Source organism: Astyanax mexicanus, chromosome 24 (genome assembly GCF_023375975.1).
Source record: "Astyanax mexicanus isolate ESR-SI-001 chromosome 24, AstMex3_surface, whole genome shotgun sequence".
Taxonomy (NCBI): Eukaryota; Metazoa; Chordata; class Actinopteri; order Characiformes; family Acestrorhamphidae; genus Astyanax; species Astyanax mexicanus.
In genome coordinates, this window is record NC_064431.1 from 11698537 (window position 1) to 11725269 (window position 26733).

General features: G+C 41.1%; 1 protein-coding gene across 3 annotated transcripts in view; it reads right to left on the reverse strand.

The window, feature by feature from the left end:
* Nucleotides 1–26733, reverse strand: part of asic1b (acid-sensing (proton-gated) ion channel 1b) — a 496417-nt gene that overhangs the window by 177539 nt on the left and 292145 nt on the right. The window contains exon 1 of one of the 3 annotated variants that reach the window (XM_022682366.2): nucleotides 9884–10633. The exons of the other annotated variants lie outside the window; for them this stretch is intronic. Coding sequence (XP_022538087.1) covers nucleotides 9884–10462 — 579 coding nt within the window. The 5' untranslated portion in view covers nucleotides 10463–10633. Of the gene's footprint in view, nucleotides 1–9883; nucleotides 10634–26733 lie in introns of those variants that run through there. 3 annotated transcript variants of the gene reach the window in all.

Here is a 26733-nt window from a genome sequence, read left to right on the forward strand (position 1 = left end):
ATTGGTGAGGTTAGCTGAATGTATTGATGAGGTTGGCTGGATGCTTGGGTAAGGTTGCTTGAATGTTTTGGTGAGGTTGGCTGGATGTTTTGGTGAGGTTAGCTGGATGTTTTGGTGAGGTTAGCTGGATGTATTGGTGAGGTTGGCTGGATGTTTGAGTGAGGTTGCTTGAATGTTTTGGTGAGGTTGGCTGGATGTATTGGTGAGGTTGGCTGAATGTTTTGGTGAGGTTGCTTGAATGTTTTGTTGAGGTTAGCTGGATGTATTGGTGAGGTTAGCTGGATGCATTGGTGAGGTTAGCTGGATGCATTGGTGAGGCTAGCTGGATGTTTTGGGGAGGTTAGCTGGATGTTTTGGTGAGGTTAGCTGGATGTTTTAGGGGGTTAGCTGGATGTTTTGGTGAGGTTAGCTGGATGTTTTGGTGAGGTTAGCTGGATGTATTGGTGAGGTTAGCTGGATGTTTTGGGGAGGTTAGCTGGATGTTTTGGGGAGGTTAGCTGGATGTTTTGGGGAGGTTAACTGGATGTTTTGGTGAGGCTAGCTGGATGTTTTGGTGAGGTTAGCTGGATGTTTTGGTGAGGCTAGCTGGATGTTTTGGGGAGGTTAGCTGGATGTTTTGGGGAGGTTAGCTGGATGCATTGGTGAGGTTAGCTGGATGTTTTGGTGAGGCTAGCTGGATGTTTTGGGGAGGTTAGCTGGATGTTTTGTGGAGGTTAGCTGGATGTTTTGGGGAGGTTAGCTGGATGTTTTGGTTAGGCTAGCTGGATGTTTTGGGGAGGTTAGCTGGATGTTTTGGGGAGGTTAACTGGATGTTTTGGTGAGGCTAGCTGGATGTTTTAGTGAGGTTAGCTGGATGTTTTGGTGAGGTTAGCTGGATGTTTTGGTGAGGCTAGCTGGATGTTTTAGGGAGGTTAGCTGGATGTTTTGGGGAGGTTAGCTGGATGTTTTGGTGAGGCTAGCTGGATGTTTTGGGGAGGTTAGCTGGATGTTTTGGTGAGGCTAGCTGGATGTTTTGGTGAGGTTAGCTGGATGTTTTGGGGAGGTTAGCTGGATGTTTTGGTGAGGCTAGCTGGATGTTTTGGTGAGGTTAGCTGGATGTTTTGGGGAGGTTAGCTGGATGTTTTGGTGAGGCTAGCTGGATGTTTTGGTGAGGTTAGCTGGATGTTTTGGGGAGGTTAGCTGGATGTTTTGGTGAGGCTAGCTGGATGTTTTGGGGAGGTTAGCTGGATGTTTTTAGAGTAGTTTTAAACAGTTTACAGTGTGTCACAAATATGGCTTCAAGCCTCATCCTAACTATTTTATAAAATCTTATGTCATGTTGCCAGAACTTGCGTAAGCTAATAAAAAGACAGCTATTGCCTTAATACATTATATTATCCAGTGTTTATGTATTTGTTATACAGCGTTACCAAATCACCTATCGAGCACAGATTTTTAGAGAAATAAAACCTTTTTTAAAGACTGTAGTTATTTTCATTTTGTACAAATCTACAGACCACACATTGATGCCTTACACCAGTTCCTTGCATGCTTCCTCATAAACCAGAGCGAATTCAACAGTCTGTGGTAAAAGCTGAGAGTGGAGCTCTGATCGGTATGGATGTTTTGTCCTGAGAGGAAAGGAAAGAGTTGATAGATGAAGAAAATAATAATATAAAAATGGAAATCAAATGCAGTAATTGTGATGCTTCCCTCCAGCTGAATTGCAGCCTGGGCTTTTAGATCACACCGCTGTGATAACACCAGATAGCTGCAATTTAAATGAAACCAGTTCCATAAAGCCCCTCAGAGACACTGTCGCTTCAGAGGACCGTTTATCTGGTTTTCACGCCTGCACTTCTGAATTATCACATAATTGAATTATACAGAATCAGGAATTAGTAAACTTCCACCAGACACGCCGGTGTAAGGAGTTCTGTAAAAAAAAAACATGAGTGAAGAAATTATTGCATTTTTGTTTTGCAATTCCTTATCGATTTTCAGAACCAGAGTATCAGTATTCAATTGTTAGTTTACAGGTAAAGATTGGTGTCAAAAGCAGTTAATTTACTGTTGTGTTGTTTAAACTCAGCCCACGAAATAGCAGTGTCATACTTTGATGTACTTGTTAGATCCCACTGTTCTAATCGGATAATTTTTTATATTTAAACAATAAAACTTTATACCTATGACAGATTTTCCCAAAGAATTTATTTAAACAATCACAACATATTGCCTTGGTAACAGTATTGCAATCTTTTACAATATATTAAATCATAACCTCTGTTCTACGATACATATCATGACATTCTTGCCTTCTAAAAGTGCTCTGAGAACCGAGAAATTATTAGAATCAACCACAATTGAAAAAAATAAATTATTTGTGATTATCTGCACAAAACAATGCAATTAATGACTATTAAATTCATAAAATAATGCAATGAATCATGTTTAGCTAAAAATGCAATCATAATTAACTGCTGAAAATCAATGCCCCTATTCATTTGCACTCAAATTATTATAAATAATATCCATTAGGTAAATGTATGTAATTATTTATAATACCCAGAGTAAGTATTACATCTAACCTTAACTTGAATCAACCCTAGAACCTAATTCTAAGCCTAAAATTAGCCTAAAACAATCTAAATTTTATTTCTCAAACAACTAACTTTTAAGTGTTAAGGGGGGGGGTATAGGGTTAGGAACATGGTTTCATCCAATAGAGAATAATTTACATTACTTTACAACAAGTTTGGTACATTTAACGGGCACTTAGTTAAATGCTGAGCATCTATGAGAACACTTTACATTCAAGTAAACTGTTCCCTGTAATGATTCATTAAACCCATAAAGAATGCAGTTAATCATTAGTAACTGCAAGATGTAGTACAGTTATTCATAATAACCAGACAAACTAATAAAATGAATCATGATTGACTAAATATTGCTATTACAGTTGCAAGATAAAGTATGTGAACCCTTTGGGATTTCTTGGATTTCTGCATAAATTGGTCATTAAATGTTCTGGGATGGGTTTCCCGAAAGCTTGGTAACGCTAAGAACTACGTTAACTCGTACTTAAGATTGATCGTTAATTAAAGAGTGTTTCCCAAACCCATGCGTAACTAAAGTACTACGTAAACTCGCTCGCAGATTAACGAGTAACCTGACCCAGTCGTTATTCTTAACGTTCTACTTAAAGAGCATTCTGCTTGCAGTTCACCACCTTAAACACCAGGGACCGCCAATTTTGAGGGAAACAAAAATATTATTTCCGTGGTTGAATCAATTATATTATATTATATTATATTGTATTGTATTGTATTGTATTATATTATGTTATGTTATATTATATTATATTATATTATATTGACAACTATGTCTGTGGCTTGTAGTCAAACTGGGCATATTGGAATTGACCAATCAAACCCACGAATAAATCACTAAAATATTAGCAATGTTAGAGTTCTTGACATTAATGCTGCAAGGAATGCAATTAATGAATTCCTGCAGATGATGCTCACGGTCTAAGCAAAGCTGCAAAGTCTCCAAGTCCGTGGATTCTGTAATCAGGCTGTTACTGTGGAATACACGCAACTATACACAATTACCACCAGCCCAGGAATTACAGCACCACACTATATTTTTCCATGCTATTGTAGGTCCGGTGCAGGGGACGCCCGTGGTGTCTTTTACACCTACATGTATTGTAAAGGGTATCCGTAAATGTGCAGGTAATATTTAATAATATTTCATAATCAGGTGCTTCTAACCAACATTGTTGCCGTTTATCTGGGCACACTCTGGGGTGTATTAACTCGCAAATATATAAGTACCAGTCAAAAGTTTGGACACGTCTCATTCAATGTGTTTTCTTAATTTTTTTATTTAATTAAATTTCTACATTGTAGATTAATATTAAAACTATTGATTTAACTATTAATTGAAAACTATTAATTGACGTATATGGAATTATCTAGTAAACAATCCCCTGACCTAAACTCAACTGAGATGGTGATTTGGGAGGAGCTGAAGCTTTACAGCGTGAAGGAAAAGCAGTAATTATTGTTTAGCACCTCCAGGAACTCCTTCCTTCAAGACGCTGAGAAAACTATTCCAGGTGACTCTCCCTCATGAAGACACTGAGATTAAAATACCAAGAATGTGCAGATCTGTCCTCAAAGATAAATCTATAAAGTATAAAACATTCTGGTTGTTAAAAAATATATATATATATATTACTATTAATAATATTAATATAATATATTTTAATATGAAGGTCAATAATAATTTTAATAATACAATAATTAGAAGTAAAAAGGGTTAAATGTTTTAAAATAGATTGGATTTTTGATTGTTTGTTTAGTCATATGTATCTTTATGAGTATTTTATCAATGCCAAAGTACATCCTTTTGTAATTAAAATTTCAGAATATGTATAATGTTGATAATTACAACACAGTTCTACGTTTTTTGGGCATAATAGTGAATAAATATGTTCTTTCGTTATTCGCTAAGATTGATCGTTTTTGGGAAACCCACCCCTGATCATCATCTAAGTCACAACAATAGACAAACACATTTATGTTTGTTTGCTTGGTTTTATTGAACAAAGCATGTTAACATTCACAGTGAATGTTATTGTAGCCAGGAGTCAGCCAATGTGGAGTCCAATCAATGTGGTAAGATTAGATGTGTTGGTTAAAGTTGCTCTGCCCTATAAAAAAACACACCAGTTTTAAGTTTGCTGTTCTTATGAAGCATTGCTTGAGGTGAATCATGCCTCACACAAAAGAGCTTTTAGAAGACCTACGTTCAAGAATTGTTGACTTGCATGAAGCTGAAAAGGGTTACAAAAGTATCTCTAAAAGCCTTGATGTTCATGTGATGTCCACAGTAAGACAGACGGTCTACAAATGAAGAAAGTTCAGCACTGTTGCTACTCTCCTTAGGCATGGTCGTCCTGTAAAGATGACTGCAAGAGCACAGTGCAGAATGATCAATGAGGTGAGGAAGAATCCTAGAGTGTCAGCTAAAGACTAACAGAAGTCTCTGGCACATGCTAACATTTTTGTTGACAAATCTACAATAAGAAAAACATTAAACAAGAATGGAGTTCATGGGAGGACACCACGGAGGAAGCCACTGCTGTCCAAAAAAAACATTGCTGCACGTTTAAAGTTTGCAAAAGCACACCTGGATGTTCCACAGCAGTACTGGCTTAATATACTGTCGACAGATAAAACCAAAATTGAATTGTTTGGAAGGAACACACAGCTCTATGTGTGTAGAAAAAAGGCACAGCACACCATCATCAAATCCTTATCCCAAATGTGAAACATGGTGGAGGGGCATCGTAGTTCGGGGCTGCTTTGCTGCCTCAGATCCTGAACCGATTGCCTACATCTAAGGAAAAAAGGAATTTCCAATTTACCAAGACATTTTGCAGGAAAACTTCAGATCATCTGTCCGCTAACTGAAGCTCAACAGAGGATGGACAATGCAACAGGACAACGACCCAAACATAGAAGTAAATCAAGGACTGAATGGCTTTAACAGAAGAAAATACACTTTCTGGAGAGTCCTGACCTCAACCCAATTAAGATGCTGCTAGATCTTACAATGCCTTTTTATTGCATATAAGTGCAAGTATATATTGGTAAGTTAACAGAACACCCTTCACTTAAACATGTTTCATTCAAATTTAAATCAGATAAAGATTAATATTACTTAGAAGTAGTGCTGGGTGATATGAGATTTTTTTTTATTTTTTATATCACAATAATGATATATATCATGATATACCACATATATATATAAATTAATTATAAATAAATTAACAAACACAAAAATGAGGGTATTCAATCTAACTTCAGTTCGTTTTAGTTTTTTCTTTTAATCACCGTTTTTATTAGTTTCAGATAAGGAGAAGTTTCGTTAACAATAAGACTTGGTTACTTAGCTATATGGTAATTATCATGAAATAGCTTTATATAAAATTAAAATAGTATTAAAAAACAGATGACTACATCACAGACTATTTCCTGGAGCCCGACCGGCCGAGGAAAGTGGCGCGCTCATCCGGGCCTTTAAAGATGTACAGGTGGATTAATAGGTGCGCGGCTCGCGGGGATCTGGCCTAATTCCACTGCTTTGGGGCTGCGTGACATTCAGTCTCTCAGCCTGCCAGTCAGACTACAGTTTCAGCATATAAATCAGGTGCGTTTTCCTACAGAACAAACCATTCAAACATGCGGATGAGATCTCAGCACCCGATTAAAAGAAGAAAGTGAAGAAAGTGTCTGTCTGTCTTAAAATAATTAGATACAGCTATTAAATGAATAAATCAATATTCATTTAAAAGACCAGGGAGACGTTCTGTATGCTAACAAGCTAGAAGCTAATAAGCTAATAACACCATTTAATAAAAACAGAAAAATAGATATAAAATAGGAAAATAACCAACTGCTAAAAGAAATATAATCTAACGAATTCTAAAAGATCAAAACGAAATAGTGAATCCTCAAAGCAGTAGCTTAAAGACAGAATATAAAGCTTTACCAGATTCAAAATTATGAATCTTAATTCTAATAAACAAGGCATATTTCGCTCTAAATGTTTATTTCCTGAAATGACATACAGCTAAATAGGCTAGATAACTGAAAAGCAGAGATTCTAGGCTTTAAAATGGCATACTGGGTGTCCATAATTATTCATAAACACAGACAGATATTAATTATGACATATTTCTGGCCTGCCGGCGGGCCAGGGCATATTAAGCGGTTAATGATGTGTATTGGGCTCTACAAAATAAACTACGCTAAATCGACATTGCAAACGTTGCCCAATAGCTGATGATTCAAGATTATTTCCATATCTCTGTTTACTGGCTGCAGCTGGATTCTGTCCTCTGGAAAACAAGTTTGTTAATTTTGCACATTTGGCAGCTTCTTCTTCCATCTTCTTTCTTTTTTTTTATCTGGCCTTTTCGGCTCCGCCTGGCCTCTTTTTACCATCCATCACAGCCGACTGACGCTTCGTGCTATTCTGTTGCTGTATTTAATTTTATCGCTTCAGAAAAGACCACTCGTGGATGCAACCAACTCAAGCATTTGGGAGGGGAGAATTCCCTCAGATGGTTAAACCCATCTAATCTACTGCGAAGTAGGGGCTGTGTTGTCAGACTAATAGAGAATGCATACGTAGTTGAATGGAAATGAATGCAAGAATAAGATTAGACAAGTGACGGGTAAATTAATTTTTTCCGTCCAACCGGCCCAAACTCGAGCCGGCCCATCGGGAATCCTCCCGAATCTCCCAATTAGCCACTCCGGGCCTGGGTCACACCAGATATCCCAAAAATATTGCTGAACTGAAACAGTTTTGTGAAGAGGAATTGTGCAAAAGGTTCACATACCTTTTCCACCCTGCACTGTAAATGTAAACATGTTGTGTTCAATAAAACCATGCAAACATAATTTTTCGTGTGGTATTAGTTTAATCAGACAGTGTTTGTCTATTGATGTGACTTAGATAAAAATCAGAATACATTTAATGACAAATTTAAGCAAAAATCCAAGTAATCCCAAAGGGTTCGCATACTTTTTCTTGCAACTGTACTTAACTGCACAACTAATCAATGCAATTAAAAATATAGCCGCAAGCGGCAATCATCGGGTTCAAGCACCAACTTGCACAATGGTGCCTACTGGAGCATTGAATGGTGATGTGTAAGAAGGTCTAATATGATTGGAGATGCCCTGTCACATTTAGAAATTATCAAGTTTTTCACCTGTTATTAATGTTGAGCAGAGGCCTTTCAACCTGATCTTAAATTCACATGTAAATCTAGTGAACTTTGTAGGATATTCATTAAGTGAGTTAGAACTAGTCAAAAGGTGTCTACATGTTATTGGTATTGATCAGGTGGCTTCAACCAGAATGTTCACAAAGTGGTATTCAGATTGACCTTTGAACCTTTGCAGAACAAGTTGAAATGTTTGACCAAACAAGTTTAAATTAACACAAAGGAGTGAATGTTCTGATATGACATGTAATTACGAAGTTATTATAAATCTAGTTCTGAATTAAATGGCGCTTCATCAAGCACCAACTAGCACAATGGTGCCTACTAGAGCATAGGATGGTGATGTGTAAGAAGGTCTAACACAATTGGAGACATTCTGTCACATTTAAAATGATCAAAAGTCTTTCACCTGTTATTAATGTTGAGAAGAGGCACAAAGGAGTGAATGTTCTGATATGACATGTAATGTCAAGTTATTCTTAATCTAGTTCTGTATTAAATGGCGCTTCATCAGAGTGATATTGTACAGAGGTCTTTAACATTGTGAGATTACAGCAAATACTGCAGAGTTACAGCAATTTAGGTTAGAAATTCCAAGGACGCACAGATTGCTTGATGCCTGGAGAGTATTGTATGTGAAATTTTCACAAATGTTTTTAATGAACATTTACCTAGAGACTCTACAGTGTGCAGCAAGACTGAAATGGAGGTGATAGGCCAAATATCCAGAGAGTAGTTTCAATATAGCTATTTTCAAACAATTAGCAATTATGAATGAACAAAGCACTTTTTAAACATAGTTGTATTGAGAAATTTGTCAGAGCCACTGTACTAAATATGGCAAAAACAATTAGATGTCAAAATAGTACAGCATGATTGACATATACTCGTTTTTTTGGAACAGCACCCCCCAGTGGGCGGATTGTTTCAGCACTTTGCAGGTCACTACAGTGTCTCCACCTGAACATAACTGCCAAATATCATCCAGATTGGGCAACATTCAGCCTGCCAAAATGTCTGCTGAATGCTGATTGGCTGATGGTGTTCAGCCATGTTGATTGATTAAGTTGCCCTTTGAACATCCTTTAGAGGCTGTATGATAGATTCTGCATGCAAAGTTTCAACTTGCTAGGTTGCACGGTTGCTGAGAAACAGTGCTCCAAATTTACCTCTTGAAGTGAATGGGGCATATATCCGGAAGGACTAATTTGCATATGGCGGCCATATTGTTTACATATTTCAACTTTTTCTTAATGAATATTGAAGCGCATGCTCTCACGAGTGTTTTGATACCAAACATGCCAGGATTGGTCAAAATTCCTAGGACTAGTTTGCAAAAGTAGGTTTTGCATATTATGCAAATTAGCAAAAAATCTATATAGACGGAAGTGCATGGTCCAAATTGGAAAGTTGTTGGTATTGACCCAAGGAATCCATCAAAAAAAGAATTTTGAATGTAGGTCTTATGGTTTTTGAGTTATTGAGAAAATTGTGAAAAATGAATTTCCTTGTTTATAGCGCCACCACTTGACCAATCGGGGCCATTTTTGTTGTCCACCGAGATGCACTAATCCTACATCTACCTACCAAGTTTCATTTCTCTATGACTTACGGTTTAGGCTGCACAACTGTTTTTTCAGGAGAAAAAGAATAATAATAATAATAATAAGAAGAAAAATCTTAGCAAAAACAATAAACAAAAAAAAATAATGAAACAAATTGCAAAACTATATTGTTCATCACAATTAAATAAGTTACACAATTCATCGTGCAATTAATTGTGAATAACTTGCACAATTAATAATGCAATCAATTAATGCAACTTTTAAATATGTGCACGCACATAACAGTATTAGACGTTATCCTGACATATTTTTTTGTCATCTGACTTCATAACCAACATTCAACCTGAAATTAACGTCTTTTAATGTTGGTGGCCAGCTAGGAATGTATGCAAGCTAATAAATATGAGTAAGTGCAGCACACTGGGTGGAAGGTGGTTTTGGGGTATTTCCTATTGGAAAGCAGTAGTAAACCTGAGCGGGTTAATAACCCGAACCCAGACCCGGAGCTCGGACACGAACTCTGACTCACTGTGCTGAAGTTGCGAGGGCCGCACCGCTCGCCCTGGAAGCGGCACTGCAGCAGCATGTCCTCCAGCTGGTGTCCGAACCGGTCCAAGACCTGCAGCATGCTGGGCTGCGCGTCGCGAGGCGGGGGCAGGAAGTGCTCGAAGTCCAGCATGCGCGAGACGGGCAGCCACGGAGGGTCGTATCTCGCGGGGGCCGCGCTGGAGCCGGTGGGCGGGGGAGCGAGCGCCTCGCGCGCTGCCGCCGTAAGCTTTCCGTTCCTACCGAGCAAACCTAGCCACGCGCCCAGCCCGAACACGTCCTGCTTTGTCATGCTACGCGGACGCACGAGGTTCCGGTTGCAGATGGTCACCGCGGGGAAGGCGAGGCGACGGGCGTGCGTCACGTGCGCGCGCGTGTAGACAGGCGCAGAGAGCAGGTAGCGCACGCGGTTGGAGGACCATGTGAAAAGCAGCGCGAGAGCCGCAAGGAAAGCGAACAACCAGGCCGCGCGCCGCGGCGGGGACGGGGACAGGAAGATGTGGCGCGCGCCGTGCAGGGTGGTGCACTGCAGGAACGCGCGGCCGGCCTCGCTCACGCGCATCGGGGCGATCCGGGTGGCGCGCGGGCGGCACACATCACGGCTCCATCACAGAGCGAGGCAGCGGCAGTGGACATGGACGCGGTAGGCTCCCCTTGAGCGCGCGCTTCTCTCTCTCGGTGCTCCGCGGTACAGTGTGAGAGAACGCGTTCTGTGTGCGTCAGTGTATATGTGTGTGTGTCTGTGTGTGTGTGTGTGTGTGTCTGTGTTTCATTCAGCAAAGCGGAGAGCCCTCCCCACCCCCCGCAGACACACACCCACAAACACACAGACATACATACACACACACACACACTTAGACAGAATGTTTCAATGAGTGAGAAAAAGACAGAGTCAAAAGAAAGACAGAGCAAGAGAGAGCGAGGAAGAGAGAGAATGAGAAAGGGAGAATGAGAGAGAGTCAGAAAAAGAGAGAGTGAGAGAAAACGTATGAGAAAGAGTGAGAGACAGAAAAAGAAAGTAAGAATTTGACTGTTATAGACAGAGAAAAAATGAGAGTGAGAGACAGAAAAAATAATGAAAAAGCGAGAGAAGAAGAGTCCAAATGAGAAAGAGCGATAAAGAAAGAATGAGAGTGAGAGAGAAAGAAAGAAAGACAGAAAGAATAAGAGCGAGAGAGAGGAAGAGTCAGAATGCGAAAGAGAGAGGAAGAATGAGAGAAAGAGAGAAGGAGAAAGAAAGTGAGAGAAATGATAATTGAAAGAAAGAGTGGGAGAGGTAGAGTCAGAGACAGAATGAGAGAGGAACAATTAGAATGAGAGAGTCAGAATGAGAGAGAGGGAGAGAAATAATGAGAGTGAGAGACAGAAAGAAAAAAAGACCCAAAGAGTGTTTACTAAACCTTTACTATATATGTATATTCAGTATATAAAGAATTGTGTAGTATATACAGTGGTATGAAAATTGTTTGCCCTTTTTATGATTTCTTATTTTTTCCATGTTTGTTAATCCTAATGGTTTCAGATCATAATGATCTGTTTTTAATATAGATAATTATGATCTGAAATGATGCCCTAAACCTAATATCTGATTATCAGCAACAGCTGCAGTCGTTTGTGGTAACATTTTCAGTGAGTCTCAGTGCTTTCACAGCGCTGCAGAGGAATTTTGGTCCACTCTTCTTTGCAGAATTGTTTTAATTCCACCACACTGGAGGGTTTTCCAGCATCTCTAAACAATCTTCTTCAGGACTTTTAGTAGTCAACGGAATTTGTGCTTCCATTTGTCACAGCAAAGCTTTCAGGTCCTGAAGCAGCAAAACAGCCACAGACCATCACACTACCACCACCATGTTTTACTGTAGGTATGATGTTCTTTTTCTGAAATGCGGTGTTACTTTTACGCCAGATGTAACGGGACACACACCAAAAAGTTTAACTTTTGTCTAGTTAGTCCACAGAGTATTTTCCTAAAAGTCTTGCAGATCATCAAGATTTGGCAAATTTTGGCAAAATCTCTAGTATGAATAAATGACAGGTGAGCAATTTTTGGTGAAAAAAGTACGCTGGTGTTTCTGTACAACCCTGCTTTAGATACCTGAATCTCTAAAAAAAGGCAGGATTTCAAGGATTCAAGGAGATTTTATTGTCATTCGCATCACATGTGGTACATGAGGTGGATCGAAATTGTGATCTCACGATCCAGTTTTACACCCAAAGAGCTGTTATTAATAGATATATAGATAAAAAAAGAATACAATAAAAGAAATAGAATATACAAAATAGATAGATAAATATCCCAAAGAATAAAAAAAATAAATAGAGAGTAGAAAGGTTCAGCAACATGAAGTCCAGAGTGCAAGTGTGCTATAGCAGCATGATAATGTGAATTAGAGCAGTGGAGATAAAGTGTCTCAGTGCAAGTAAAGTGACCATGTTGGTAAACAGTAAACAGTAATTTGTCCTTGGTGTCAGTGCAGTGTGTTTGTTAAGTGGAGTTTAAGAGTCTTACAGCTTCCGGAATGAAGCTGTTTCTGAGTCTTGTTGTTTTGCACTTAATGCTCCGCTGCCTCCGGCCTGAGGGGAGTGGGACAAAAAGTGCGTGTGCTGGGTGGGTGGGATCCTTCCTGATGCAGGTGCCCCTTTTCCTGCACCTGGAGGTGTAAATGTCTGTGGTGCTGGGGAAGCTAACTCCAACAATCCTCTGTGCAGCCTTCACCACCCTCTGCAGTGCTTTCCTGTCTGCAGCAGAGCAGCTTCCATGCCACACATTGATGCTGGAGCACACGACGCTCTCCACCACACATCTGTAGAAGGAGGTGAGGACTGCGCTCCCGAGTCCAGCTCGTCTCAGCCTCCTGAGGAAGTAGAGCCGCTGATGTGCCTTCCTGACCAGAGTGGAAGTGTTGTTGCTCCAGGTGAGGTTGCTGGTCAGGTGCACACCCAAGTACCTGTAGCTGTCAACCACTTCCACCTCAGATCCTCCAATGTGCAGGGTGAGGTGGGCATGCTTGCCCCTTCTGAAGTCCACAATCATCTCCTTTGTCTTTTTTACATTGATGCAGAGGTTGTTTTCTCTGCACCAATCCTCCAGGTGTTCCACCTCCTGCCTGTAGCTGGACTCATCTCTGTTCGTGATGCATCCAACCACTGCCGTGTCGTCCGCAAACTTCACAATATGACAGCCTGGATGGAGAGGTGAGCAGTCATATGTGAGCAGTGTGAACAGGATGGGGCTCAGCACACAGCCCTGAGGGGAGCCAGTGCTGAGGATTATGGAGGGGGAGGAGATGTTGTGAATCCTCACAGACTGCGGCCTGTTGGTCAGGAAGTCTAGGACCCAGTTGCACAGGGAAGAGCTCAGTCCAAGTGAGGAGAGTTTGGTTATCAGTGTCTGAGGAATCATGGTGTTGAAAGCAGATGTGAAGTCCACAAAGAGCATCCGAACGTAGGAATCCTTCTGCTCCAGGCAGTGTGGACCACTGAGGAAATGGCATCCTCTGTGGATCGGTTCTTCCTGTATGCGTACTGCTGTGGATCCACAGTGATGTTGATGGTGGCTTTGATGTGGGTCTGAACCAGTCTTTCAAAGCACTTTGTGACTATCAGAGTGAGGGCTACTGGCTGGTAGTCATTAAGATCTGTCACTGTGGAGCTCTTGGGGACCGGGATGATGGTGGCGGTCTTCAGGCAAGTGGGGACAGCTGCCTGGATGAGGGACGCGTTGAAAATGTCGGCCAGGACGTCCAAGAGCTGGTCTGCGCAGTCTTTTAGCACCTGTCCGGGGATGTTGTCCGGGCCGGCAGCTTTCCGGGGGTTAATCCTCCTCAGCGTCCTCCTTACTTCTGCTGGTGTCACGCTGAGGGGCTCCTCTCCTGGTGAGTGTGGGAGTCTGGTGCTGGGGGGTGTGTCAGGGTTCTCAAAGCGGGCGTAGAACGTGTTGAGAGCCTCAGGCAGGGATGGGTCTTTGGAGCTTTGTGCAACGTTAGGTTTGTAGTCCGTGATGCACTTGATGCCCCTCCACATGCTCTGTGGATCCTGGGAGGAAAAGTGTCCCTGGATTTTCTGAGCATATGCAGCTTTTGCCCTCTTAACTCCAGCAGTCAGCTCTCTTCTAGCCCTCCTGAGTTCATCCGAGTCTCCAGATCTGAAGGCAGCATCTCTGGCTTTCAGCAGGGAACGCACCTCTGCGTTCAGCCAGGGCTTCTGGTTCGGGTAGCAAGTCACAGTCTTGGTAGTAGTGACATCCTCCACACACTTGCTGATGTACCCGAGAACAGCAGATGTGTATTCCTCCAGATCCAGCTCCCCCTCACACTCTGTGCAGCCGAAGCAGTCCTGCAGCACAGCGGCGCCGTCACTGGGCCACACCGTGATGGTTTTCTGTCTGGGTTTTGAGCATCGCAGTGGGGGGTGGTATGCGGGGACCAGCATGATGGAGATGTGGTCCGATAGCCCGAGGTGGGGGCGGGGGAAGGCTTTGTAAGCGTCTTTCACAGAGGAGTAAACACGGTCCAGCGTGTTATTACCTCGCGTTGGAATGTTCACGTGTTGGTAAAACCTCGGCAGCGTGTTCTTCAGTTCTACGTGGTTAAAATCCCCCGCTACCACGTAGAACACGTCCGGATGCTTGTTCTGAAGCGAGCTGATGTTGTCATAAAGCTCCTTCAGCGCGTTGTTAGCATTAGCATCCGGTGTTATGTAAACAGCAATCACGAACACCGCCGAAAACTCACGAGGCAGATAGTGGGGACGACACTTCACAGTCAGCTGTTCTGTCGCCTCGGAGCAGTGGCTGTTTACCAACACGCAGTTTGTGCACCAACCTTTGTTTATGTAGACGCACAAGCCGCCCCCCCGGGCTTTCCCGGATAGCTGGCTGCGGTCCGCTCGGAAGAGCTGCCGGCCGGCGAGCTGGAAGGCTGAGTCCGGCATGGTCTGGTTCAGCCAGGTTTCCGTGAGACAAATCACAGCGCAGTTCCTCATCTCCTCAGAAACATTCATCCTCAGCCGCAGCAGGTCCAGCTTGTTATCCAAAGAGCAGACGTTAGAGAGGAAAAGCGACGGAATCGGGGGTCGGTTAGCATTAGCCTTTAGCCTGGCTAGCACCCCAGCGCGTTTTCCTCTCTTCTGATGCTGCTCGCACCGCCTCCTCCTCTTGCCCTTTGTCTGCAGCGATCCGCTCCCCCACGCCGGAGCGCGGAGGAGCTGCAGCTCGCCCAGCGTAGCTCGGATATTATTGTCCATAGTTGCTGTTTTACTGACCAAACTGTCCTTAATCCTCAGAAGTTCGGTTGTGCTGTAACTCACACGTGTGGGGCGCGTAAAGTTGGGTTCAGAACCGACGTAAAAACAGCTCAAAATAGGGTGTTCGCTAGGAGCGTGAGAAGCCGCTGCACTACTGCGCGCCGCCATCTTTAATTACTGTTCTTGCTCATAATATTTATCATTTTTTTAAATATTGGCATGATGTCTAGCTTCTGAGTATCTTTTGCTCTACTTCACTTTGTCAGGCACATTGTATTTAAGTGATTTTTTTGGTTGTGAACAGGTGCGGCAGTAATCAGGCCTGGGTGTGGCTACAGAAATTGAACTCATAAAAAACATAGTTAAGTTTTTACAGGGGGGTCAAACACTTTTTTCACACAGGGCCATGTAGGTTTGGATTTTTTTCTGCCTTAATAATTAAAACCTTCAACCTTGTGTTTACTGTGTCTTTGACTAATATTTGCATTTGTTTTGTATGATGATCTGAAACAGGTAAGAGTGACAAACATGCAAAAAAATAAGACATCATATAGGGGCAAACATTTTTCACACAACTGTATGTTATTATTTCTTCTTAACTTACGTATATTAAAAAGAGTTTGTCCTGCTTTTGTTGGAGTAACTTTCTCCTGTCTCATGAAGGTTCCAATAGATTGTGAAGCTTGTGAGCAATTGAATGTACTTAACAAAAATAAAAGGCCCAAATCATCCCAAAAGTTTCAGATGGAAGACCATCATTCCAGAGAAGACAACTACTCTATAGTTCAATGCTAGAGTGATTGAGCTTAAAAATAGCATTTATAAGAAGGGTGTCTCAACAAATATTTTTACATATACACAATGACACAATGGTAATCAACAATGCTCATTCATGTTTCTGTGAAACTGTTGTTGGGACTGTCTGTTCTAATCTATGAGCTCCATCAATAAAGTGAACTAACCTGAACAGGGTGGTCTTAATGACACCCCCTCTGATGCATCATAACAGATGGTCCGGCTAATGTAACAGATGGTCTAATAGATGTTAAATGTCTTATTTGAAAAACAAATGCATTTCAATTAGGAGGTGAGCTTTCTGCCGTGTGTACGCAGATGCACGTTTATTTATGAAGATATTACACTCTGTTCCATCTTAACGTTCTTCACTTCACAGAAAAGGGCCCAGTAAACACTATGTCCAATCACTGCCTACTCTATAGACATTCAACATCTGTTGCTGTACAGTTTGTGTTGGTCATCCCATGGTTAAGAATTCCAGCAGCACTGCTGTGTGAAAATGACCCACCACCCAAATAATAGCTACACGGTAGCTAAAAGGGAATCATAATAAAGTATAAAGGAAAAACTGTAAGAGGGACACAGACTGTAATTATAGAACTATAAAGAGATCATACATACATATATGTCATACATATCAATATAGACACCAATCACTCTGTCATAGTTTATTTCTTACCTATTTGCAATCTTGCATGTAAGCAATCCAGTACAAATAAAATAATAGTCTTACTTTAAGAAGTCCTCAGACAGCAAACAGATCTACTGCCTTCACTACAGCAAAGCAGGCCACATGTCATGCATGATGCTCACCTAATCGTTAGATAATAAAAAACAGTCAGAACCATAAGGAATCCCAAGAAGCCCAAACACCACCTGAGAAGCATACACAGCAGAACGTCCCCAGATCACTTGAATACCACATGCTATGAGTTGCATTGGCCTGGCACAGTCTGAATATAAGCCTGATTCTGTTGCAATTGGCCTGAGCCGACACCCCGATTAGCAAGTATAATATAGGCAGTTAGCCCAAGCCAATACCCCAGTTGCAGATTATAAACCACATAAACCTTGCATGGCCAATGCCGATTTTCAGACGATGCTGCCATACATCAGCCAAGCTCTTGCTGTTAACGTTACGCTACCTGCACCATCTGTTTTCACTTCAAATCTACTGAAGGCACCAAGCACAAATATATCAAATCATTGTGACCTTTTCATGCGATAAATATAAAAAAAAACAACTTGGTAGGACAACACTGTTGTGTATCACAGTTGAAGTGCAATTCCTTTACTCGCACTGATTAGCTTCAGCACAAGACAGACAGTTTAATGATAAACAAAGCACATGACTTACTTTCAGTGCGTTCCGACATGGAATACAATTAGCTAAACACATTCAATTTTTGGCCCAACCTGAACAAATTGCTTTAATCAAAGAATGCAGGAGCAGCACGACAGCACGGCAGAGCGAGAAGCAGCACTAGCAAACTAAACAAGCACTGCTCTCCAGAGATACATTAAGCCATTTATCAAGATATAGAAGATTCATAACACACAGATGAAGGTGCCAAGAGAGAAAAATGGCTCCACTCTGATGTTTTCTTATTGCAAAGCTAATATCGGCTGTAGCCACCTCCTACCTCAATATTACCCATAATTCCAGATAAGATCTACTATGATAACAGTGAAATGCAGAATTCACACTTCATTTGCTTCTTTCAATAATGGTCCTCGTTCTCACATCCACCTGGACTTTCTCCCTTTTTAGCCCCACTCCCAGCACAAAGTATACTTTGCCAAAGAACAACAAACATCCACTGAATATTAATCTCAGAGAAAGAACAGCCATAATAAGAAAAAAAAAGAAAAAATAAGAATAAGAAAAAAAAAAAACATTGGTCAGTTTATCATATTGAGAACGGTGTGACAGCATGTATGTAGGAGTATGTAGGATTTTTTGCTTGCTTTTCGTGGCATAGAAAAAACAGATTAAATGTTCCCTTCTCCTAAAGCAGAGATTTTGCAGAGGAAGGCTAGATTCACATTGAATAGATATATATTATAAATTTACACTTTACAATTTTACCCAATTTTAAGCCACAGATCAGAGGCAAATTAATGTTTGATTGGCCTAAGCTTGGTCACTTGAAATGTGAAATGCTGTATGTTGTGATTGTTGTGTGTTCTGCCTGGTGAAATCCACAAAAAAAAATCCTTATTACAAGACAACATTGTGACATTGCATAGTGTGAAGTGTACAACAATCTAAAGACCCTGAAGGTTGTGTAGTTTGAACTTAGCATTTAGTGGTGAAAAAAGCAAGGGTTTCAGGATCTCATGTACCTCAACACCATCCTCAAAGTTCTACACTACTCAACCTGTGAAAATGTTACAAATTCCAGGTCCAATAATTCTTGATTAAATAATCAATTTACTCATATTTTTAACCACATTTAATGTGTGAAAATGTATTCTTTGCCCCTGGGCTTCCTGTATAGTTGGGGAGTGCAATTTATTCTACTACGGTTAATACAGATGATGCTTTGTGCGCCCCATTACATTTATCATAGATTCAGACTAGGCCTGTACAATATTTCGATATCGGTATTTATCGCGATAAGAAATGTTTCAATATCGGTGATATCATTTTTGTGGCATATCGATATGTATTATTCACAGACAGGCGTTTTTTAGCAGCGTCAGTTCACTGCAGCGCTGAACACAATCAGACTCCGTAGCCGGGCTACATCAGTGCGTGATGACGCAATCATACAGGCACGCAGCCAGATAGGCTAGGCTAGGCTAGACCTGGGTCGGTCTAACCGAGCGGATCTCAGCTCCGCTCCTCTCCGCACCTAAAACCCACCCGCGATGAAGCGAAACCGACCCTAACCGAGCGGACCTCAGCTCCGCTCCTCTCCGCACCTTATACCCACCCGTGATGAAGCGAAACCGATCCTAACCGAGCGGATCTCAGCTCCACTCCTCTCCTGTCCGCACCTAAAACCCACCCGCGATGAAGCAAAACCGACCCTAACCGAGCGGATCTCAGCTCCGCTCCGGTCGGCACCTAAAACCCACCCGCGATGAAGCGAAACCGACCCTAACCGAGCGGATCTCAGCTCCGCCCCTCTCCTGTCCGCACCTAAAACCCACCCGCGATGAAGCGAAACCGACCCTAACCGAGCGGATCTCAGCTCCGCTCCGGTCGGCACCTAAAACCCACCCGCGATGAAGTGAAACTGACCCTAACCGAGCGGATCTCAGCTCCGCTCCGGTCGGCACCTAAAATCCACCCGCGATGAAGCGAAACCGACCCTAACCGAGCGGACCTCAGCTCCGCTCCTCTCCGCACCTTATACCCACCCGTGATGAAGTGAAACCGACCCTAGCCGAGCGGATCTCAGCTGCTCTCCGATCCGCACCTCAGATCTCCCGTGGTGAAGCGAAACTGACCCTAACCTACTCGGCTTCAGCGCAGGACATTTTAGATGCAGAATGAGTGCACCTGACGCTTCCACAAGTGATTAAACAGGATAAATAATTGAGGGATTCGGGTCTAATTCAGTGGTTCGGCTTTCAAAGGTCTGATAAACTTCAGACTTCAGCTTGCTCCAAATTGTGCCGGAGAGTGGAGCCGACTAGCAACAGTAATACATCTAATCTGTTCCACTACCTCAAGCAGTTTCACTACACACAATATCTTCCTTATTCTGGCTAAAACACTTTTGTAGTTTATGTTGTATCTAAGTTATTTATAGTTGATATAGGTTTGTTTATTTGACAGGGGTATCATGTTCCCTTTATGTATATAAAGGCTTTTTGTATTCCCTATCCTGGTTGAAGTACTTTTGTTTTGATCTGTTAAATATGTTTACAAAAGAATAAAAAGCTCTGCCTCTGTTGTAATGTGAAGTTATTTATATTGGTGTTTGACAGAGATGCCATGTTTTTATTTTGCTAAATGCAAATAAAAGTGAGCATTTATTTATTCTGATCATTTTTTTTCTAAAGTATTATATAGTTTTTGTGAGAGGAGGCTTTAAAGCAGTGGTTCCCAACCTTTTTCTTCAGGGACCCATATTTTTACCATTGTAAGCTTTGGTGACCCAACATAACCTCCCCCCCCCCCCCCAAATGTAAAAGATGTAAGTGTATAATTGGGTTGTGGTGGGGGGGGGGGTTAGAAATGACAAATAAAAACTGACATTTACTATAGATGAATAAAATAAACACGTAAAAAAGGAAAAATTGATACATAAAACATAAGGAATTTTTATCTTATGAAGAAAAAAATAATTAGATCAATAAAATAATACAACTATTTAAAATGAATAAAAAATAATTTATATAAAATAAAAACAAACAAACAAAAAAAAAAGAATAATATCAGTTTCAGTTTCAAATCAGTAAAACAGCTCACCAAAACCTCAACCTGTCCAAATATTGGACAATAATTGATTAACTTTACAGGCCCTCACTCATTTTCATTTATTTAACTAAACTGAGTTTTATATTCTTATATTATTATATTCAGCCTCGCGCTGAATTCAGCTCCGCGCTGCCGGAGAGAGCGCCCGCGCGCGCGCCAGAGAGAGAGAGAGAGAGACAGAGAGAGCGCAGCGCGGCGAATTTTGCTTACCCTAGACTATATATAGTATTAAAATTAAACCCCTTAAAATCAAGAGGGCTTCGACCCATAGGTTGGGAACCACTGCTTTAAAGACTTAAATTAAAATTTCAGACAGTAGTGTACAGTTTTCCATTGCAGGGATTCTTAGCAGTTTTTCTGAGGCCTTTAAAGTATTTATATCAATATCAAAATTATACCGTATCGACCGAAATTAAGGAATATATTGTGATATAAATTTTGGCCATATCGTCCAGCCTTAATTCAGACCTAGCATTTGATAAACACATATTTAATGTTACTAGAACAGCTTTTCTGCACCTCTGTAATATTTTCAGGCTAAGAAACACCTTATCCCTGCATGACGCAGAAAAATTAGTACATGCCTTCATTACCTCAAGACTAGATTACTGTAATGCGCTACTGTCTGGATGTTCCGGCAGTAACTTAAATAAACTTCAGCTAGTTCAAAATGCTGCAGCCTGGGTCCCTACTGAAACTAGAAAATTTGAGCATATTAGTCCAGTACTATCAGCACTGCACTGGCTTCCAGTCAAATTCCGCATAGACTATAAAATTCTCCTGTTAACCTATAAAGCCCTACACGGGCTCGCTCCTGAGTATTTATGAGATCTCATCTCCTATTAGGAACCACCGCGATTACTTAGATCTCAGGGTGCTGGTTTCTTAGTAGTTCCTAAAATTCAGAGGAGCTCTGCAGGAGGAAGAGCTTTCTCTTATAAAGCACCTCAAGACTTCCCGAATATGTTCGGGACTCAGACACAGTCTCAATCTTTAAATCTAGACTGAAAACTTACTTGTTTAGTTTAACTTTTGATAATTAATGTTTTTCCCTTTAGATACGGCTGCAGATCCAGATCCTTTAGTTAGGCTGTTTAATTCAGATCTTCCGGAGTCATTATCCACACTCTGATACCGTTTTATATTCTCTGTTTTACATAAATGCAATCAAAACTAATTCCATATCTCTACCTTTCTGTTCTCTCTATCTATCTCTTCTACATGTATTGAGATGCCCTTTTCCTGATGTTGCCCAGCCTGTCTCTCCACTGCCCGCTGTGTTGCATTCCTGCTCTACAACCCTGCACTGATCAACATTAACACACTCAGAACCTGTTTCTATATTAGCCATAGCTTTTCATTATCAATTATTATATATATCATATAATTATTATATATCATTATCATCAACTTTACATTGATAGATTAGTACCTGTTTCTACATTATTCATATCTCGAAAATGTTTTTCTCTGTAAAGCACTATAGAAAAAAAATTGAATTGAATTAAAGACAGCTGTATTTGTTCAATCTGAAGTGAGAGAATCAGGCGCACTGAGATGGGAGAGTAATATTACAGGGTTTTAATATAAAACCATTATGCATGATTACAGTGTTCGGGTGAGGCCAAGTGCAGCTAAATTTTATAACTAATTTCTTCTGTTAATTAAGCATGTTGGAATATTTTTTACTTGGTACAGTTTTATCAAATATAGCACAGAAATGTTTACAGAGTTTTAACACAGATCCATATGTACGGTGGCCGAGAAAGCCCAGCGCAGTGCAAATTGAAAAGCGCTGCAAAAGCACAAAACACATCCATCAAAATTACAACACAGGCGCAGCAAATAGAAAAACGTGCAGCAAATAGAAAAACGCGCTGCAAATAGAAAAACGCGCTGCAAATAGAAAAACGCGCTGCAAATAGAAAAACGCGCTGCAAATAAAACCACAACACAATGGAATTTTCCCGGGGGACCTTAAAAGATGCAAACAAGCTTCTGAAAAGTAAGTTATGTTTATTACCTGTGATTACCACGGTTGTGTGCATATTATTAAAAGTTCTGCTTCACAAAACGCCTTGTTTGCCACTTATTGTCCGTTGTACACATAGTGAAGTCCGAGACGTTACTGAAGACGCAGCTTAGCTGGTACAGTATCTTTTAAGGTCCCCCGGGAAAATTCCGTTGTGTTGTGACTCACTTCCGTTGTGTTGTGGTAGTATTTGCAGCGTGTTCTTCTTTTTGCAGCGCGTTTTTCTATTTGCTGCGCCTGTGTTGTAATTTTGATGGATGGGTTTTGTGCTTTTGCAGCGCTTTTCAATTTGCACTGCGCTGGGCTTTCTCGGCCACCGTACATATGCCTAGATGAGCGTTTCTATATGACCCACAACATTAACACTTCTTCTGTAAGCAGGGTACATCTCAGGGAAAAGGCAGATCTCTAATACATTTTCATCCTTAATGTAAGAAAAAATGATCTACGTAGAATAAAGGTTATGACACTTCATCAAAGCTCTTTTCATCCATCTGTCTCTTACAGCACGTAGGCTGTACAGCGCTATTATGAAAAAAAAAATCAATAAGCTTTTCGCTAAAGCTTTTCTACAACTTCTCCATTGGCAGCATAAATGAAGGGAAATTAAACTCCCTCTCTGCTTTTGTGAGCTGGGGAGTAAATCAATGCTGAAGTCTTTCTCTGTGTGTCACTCGCACAATGTAAATTCAGTTATTTTCAGTGTCTGAAGTTGTTTTTTCAGCAGACAGTTTTTCTCTCAGTGGAAAAATAAATTAAATCTCTGCCTTTGCTTAATAGCAGGGCATGCAATTCTGCATCAGCTTTAAATGTATATATGTATAGGCCTGTAGGGGGAGCTATATTAGAAAGCCAAACAAGGGTTGCATAGTGTGACTTCAAGGTGTGCTTTCTATTTACAACAGTGCTGTAAATATTAGTATATATTTTTGTCACAATAGCGCTCCTGTCTTCCTCGCACTCAGCTCTTCCTGCACTCTTCAGCCACCAAACTACAATAGACTACAATGACTCATCTGATCACATGACTGCACACGGCCCCATCAGGAAGTAATCTGTGTAATTAGCCTCACCTGTTTCCCTCTGTATTTATAGCCACTCACTTCACTCACTCATTGCCGAGTATTGTCTAGTTTAGCCTGCTTTACAACATGTTTTCCTTGCTCTGTTTTGATTATCTGTTTTTTACCTATTTTTTCGTGTACCATGACTCTGCCTTTTGCCTGCCCTTCGTTGCTGTGTTTGCCTGTGTTTTGGACCCTGGACTGTTTCACCGTTTATGGCATGTAATTTCCTGTTGGCTCCTGTTTATTGGCATTGTCCCTTTTCTGCCTGACCACTCTTTGTATCGCCCCTTTGTTTAATAAAAAGGTTTTAACGCATCTGCGTTTGCCTGAGTCCTGCCATATTGGGAAAGTCCCCAATGCTTAATTTTGGGGCCTATAAAACTGAGTAACTCTGGTTAAAAGTAGCTCAGTTTTAAGTTCAGTCAATAAAAAAGTTAAAAGAATCTTAATAAATAAAAAGCTGCTCCTGAATGGTACACCCGTGCCTATTAATAAGCCTATTTATAAGAGGTCGCAGGCTTGATCTCTGGTAAAGCCATCGCCATCTGTAGATGGGAGTCCCAATATACCTTGCTTCATCTGGGCAGGTGGTCAAGCCCTACCTTTGATAGAAATTTTATAGGGAAGAGCAGAATTTTGGGTTACTATTGATATTGAATCAGTCCAGGCAAAGAAAAGTGTTTCCCACCAACGTATCTCCACCCCTGAGCTGAAAATAATTCACATAAATCTACACCATGTTTTTGTAACCATCAGCAATAACTGTGCTTTCTGAGGCTTCCTTCAGGAAAGGGAGAACTTCTGTTGTCCCAGTGACTTGTTGTTATTCACTCTGGAACTCTCCATTGAGTTTCAGAGTACATCTCATCTTGTGTCAGTTTCAGTCTCACAAGTCTAGGAGTTTCTCCCAGAAGCACCAACAATTCCCCTGAGTCTTCTAAAGTTCTGCTTTCAGAGAGCTTTTTGTTGTTTGAGTTGGAGGGGAAATTCCCAGCTCTGGGGGGGAATGCAGCAGGAGAAGCTCAAACAAAACAGAAGAATATTTTTTCTTTTGTAAAAAATAAAAATAAAAATGTGAAGCTGGACCTAGCCCAAATACTCACTACATCTTCTGTCCAGTTTTTTAAAAACACATACACTGAAAAAAGTATTAGTTCCAAGAGTTTAATGATCGGGCCGGACTGATGCGTAAAAGCAGGTTTATTAATCCAAGGGCCAAAACAGGGAATGGTCAGACAGAAAAAGGTCAATGCCGATAAACAGGAGCCAACAGGAAATGACACGCCATAAACAGTGGAACATTCCAAGATTAGAAACAAAGGCAAGATACAGCAATGGTCGAGGTACACAGAAAAAGAGGTCAAAAATCAACTACTTGGTATACAACATAGCAACTATTAGGGATATTGCAGGTGGAAGAATGTGCAAAAGTAGTCATTCCATACTTTGGTACAGTCATGTAGGTGGCTGATGGAAAATGCAGGAATGACAGTACTGGAGAGTGGGTGCACGGTCTATGGAAAAACTGAAGGCAAATAATATGAACCTGTGTCAAAGTCAAACAATAGAAGGAGGAATGAAGAGAGACTAATGAGTGCTAATGAGAGAGAGAAAAGAGAGAGAGAGAGAGACCTAGAAAGAGACAAAGACTTAGAGAGAGACAGAAATTTAAAGAAAAAAACTGAGAGACAGAAAGATATGTAAACATAGAGAGAGAGCAAGGTAAAGAGACAGAGAAAGAAAGAGCATGTATTATTATTTTTTATAATTATTACTTTTTTATTTGCTGTAATTTAACTTAAATTTGTGCTGTGATGATGCTTTGGCAATACTGTATCTGAATATGGTCATGCCAATAAAACGTATTGAATTGATAGAGAGAGAGAGTGAGTGTGTGATCACTGCAGCTCCGGGCAGGTAGAAACCGAGCAGCACTTCCTCTCCTACTTATAATAATATATAAATATATAAAAATAAATGTACATTAATTTATTAATCTTTTTCAGACATTGTAATTTATTTATTATCCTTCACTTTTGTCATAATTTGATTATTATTTTTGTATTTGTTGAATTGTTTGCTTTGGCAACAGTTGTTATTTGCAATTCATGCCAATAAAGCCATTTGAATTTGAATTTGAATTTGAGAGAGAGAGAGAGAGAGAGAGAGAGGTAGAGAGGGACAGAGGTAGAGAGAGAGAGAGAGAGAGACAGAGAGAGAGACAGAGAGGTAGAGAGGGACAGAGGTAGAGAGAGAGAGAGAGAGAGAGAGGTAGAGAGGGACAGAGGTAGAGAGAGAGAGAGAGAGACAGAGAGAGAGACAGAGAGGTAGAGAGGGACAGAGGTAGAGAGAGAGAGGTAGAGAGGGACAGAGGTAGAGAGAGAGAGAGAGGGACAGAGGTAGAAAGAGAGAGAGAGGTAGAGAGGGACAGAGGTAGAGAGAGAGAGAGAGGTAGAGAGGGACAGAGGTAGAAAGAGAGAGAGAGAGGGACAGAGGTAGAGAGAGAGGTATAGAGAAGTAGAGAGGGACAAAGGTAGAGAGGTAGAGGTAAAGAGAGGGAGGTAAAGAGAGAGAGAGGTAGAGAGAGAGATAGAGTTAGAGAGAGAGGTAGAGAGAGAGATAGAGTTAGAGAGAGAGAGGTAGAGATAGAGGTAGAGAGAGAGGTAGAGAGAGAGATAGAGTTAGAGAGAGAGGTAGAGAGAGAGATAGAGTTAGAGAGAGAGAGGTAGAGAGGGACAGAGGTAGAGAGGTAGAGGTAAAGAGAGGGAGGTAAAGAGAGAGAGAGGTAGAGAGAGAGATAGAGTTAGAGAGAGAGGTAGAGAGAGAGATAGAGTTAGAGAGAGAGAGGTAGAGATAGAGGTAGAGAGAGAGATAGAGTTAGAGAGAGAGGTAGAGAGAGAGATAGAGTTAGAGAGAGAGAGGTAGAGAGGGACAGAGGTAGAGAGAGAGGTAGAGAGAAGTAGAGGTAAAGAGAGGGAGGTAAAGAGAGAGAGAGGTAGAGAGAGAGATAGAGTTAGAGAGAGAGGTAGAGAGAGATAGAGTTAGAGAGAGAGAGGTAGAGGTAGAGAGAGTGGTAGAGAAGAAAGACGAGGCTGGCGGAGGTAATTTATGCGTGCTGATACAGACTTGGACAGCTGCAGTGGTGTGCGTTGGGGTCTGGAGCAGACAGTTCTGATGAATGTCTCTCAGACCTGGCACTCCTCACTCCTCAGCCCACTCCAGCACACAGTGCGCACATCATTTCCCTTTCTGCTTCT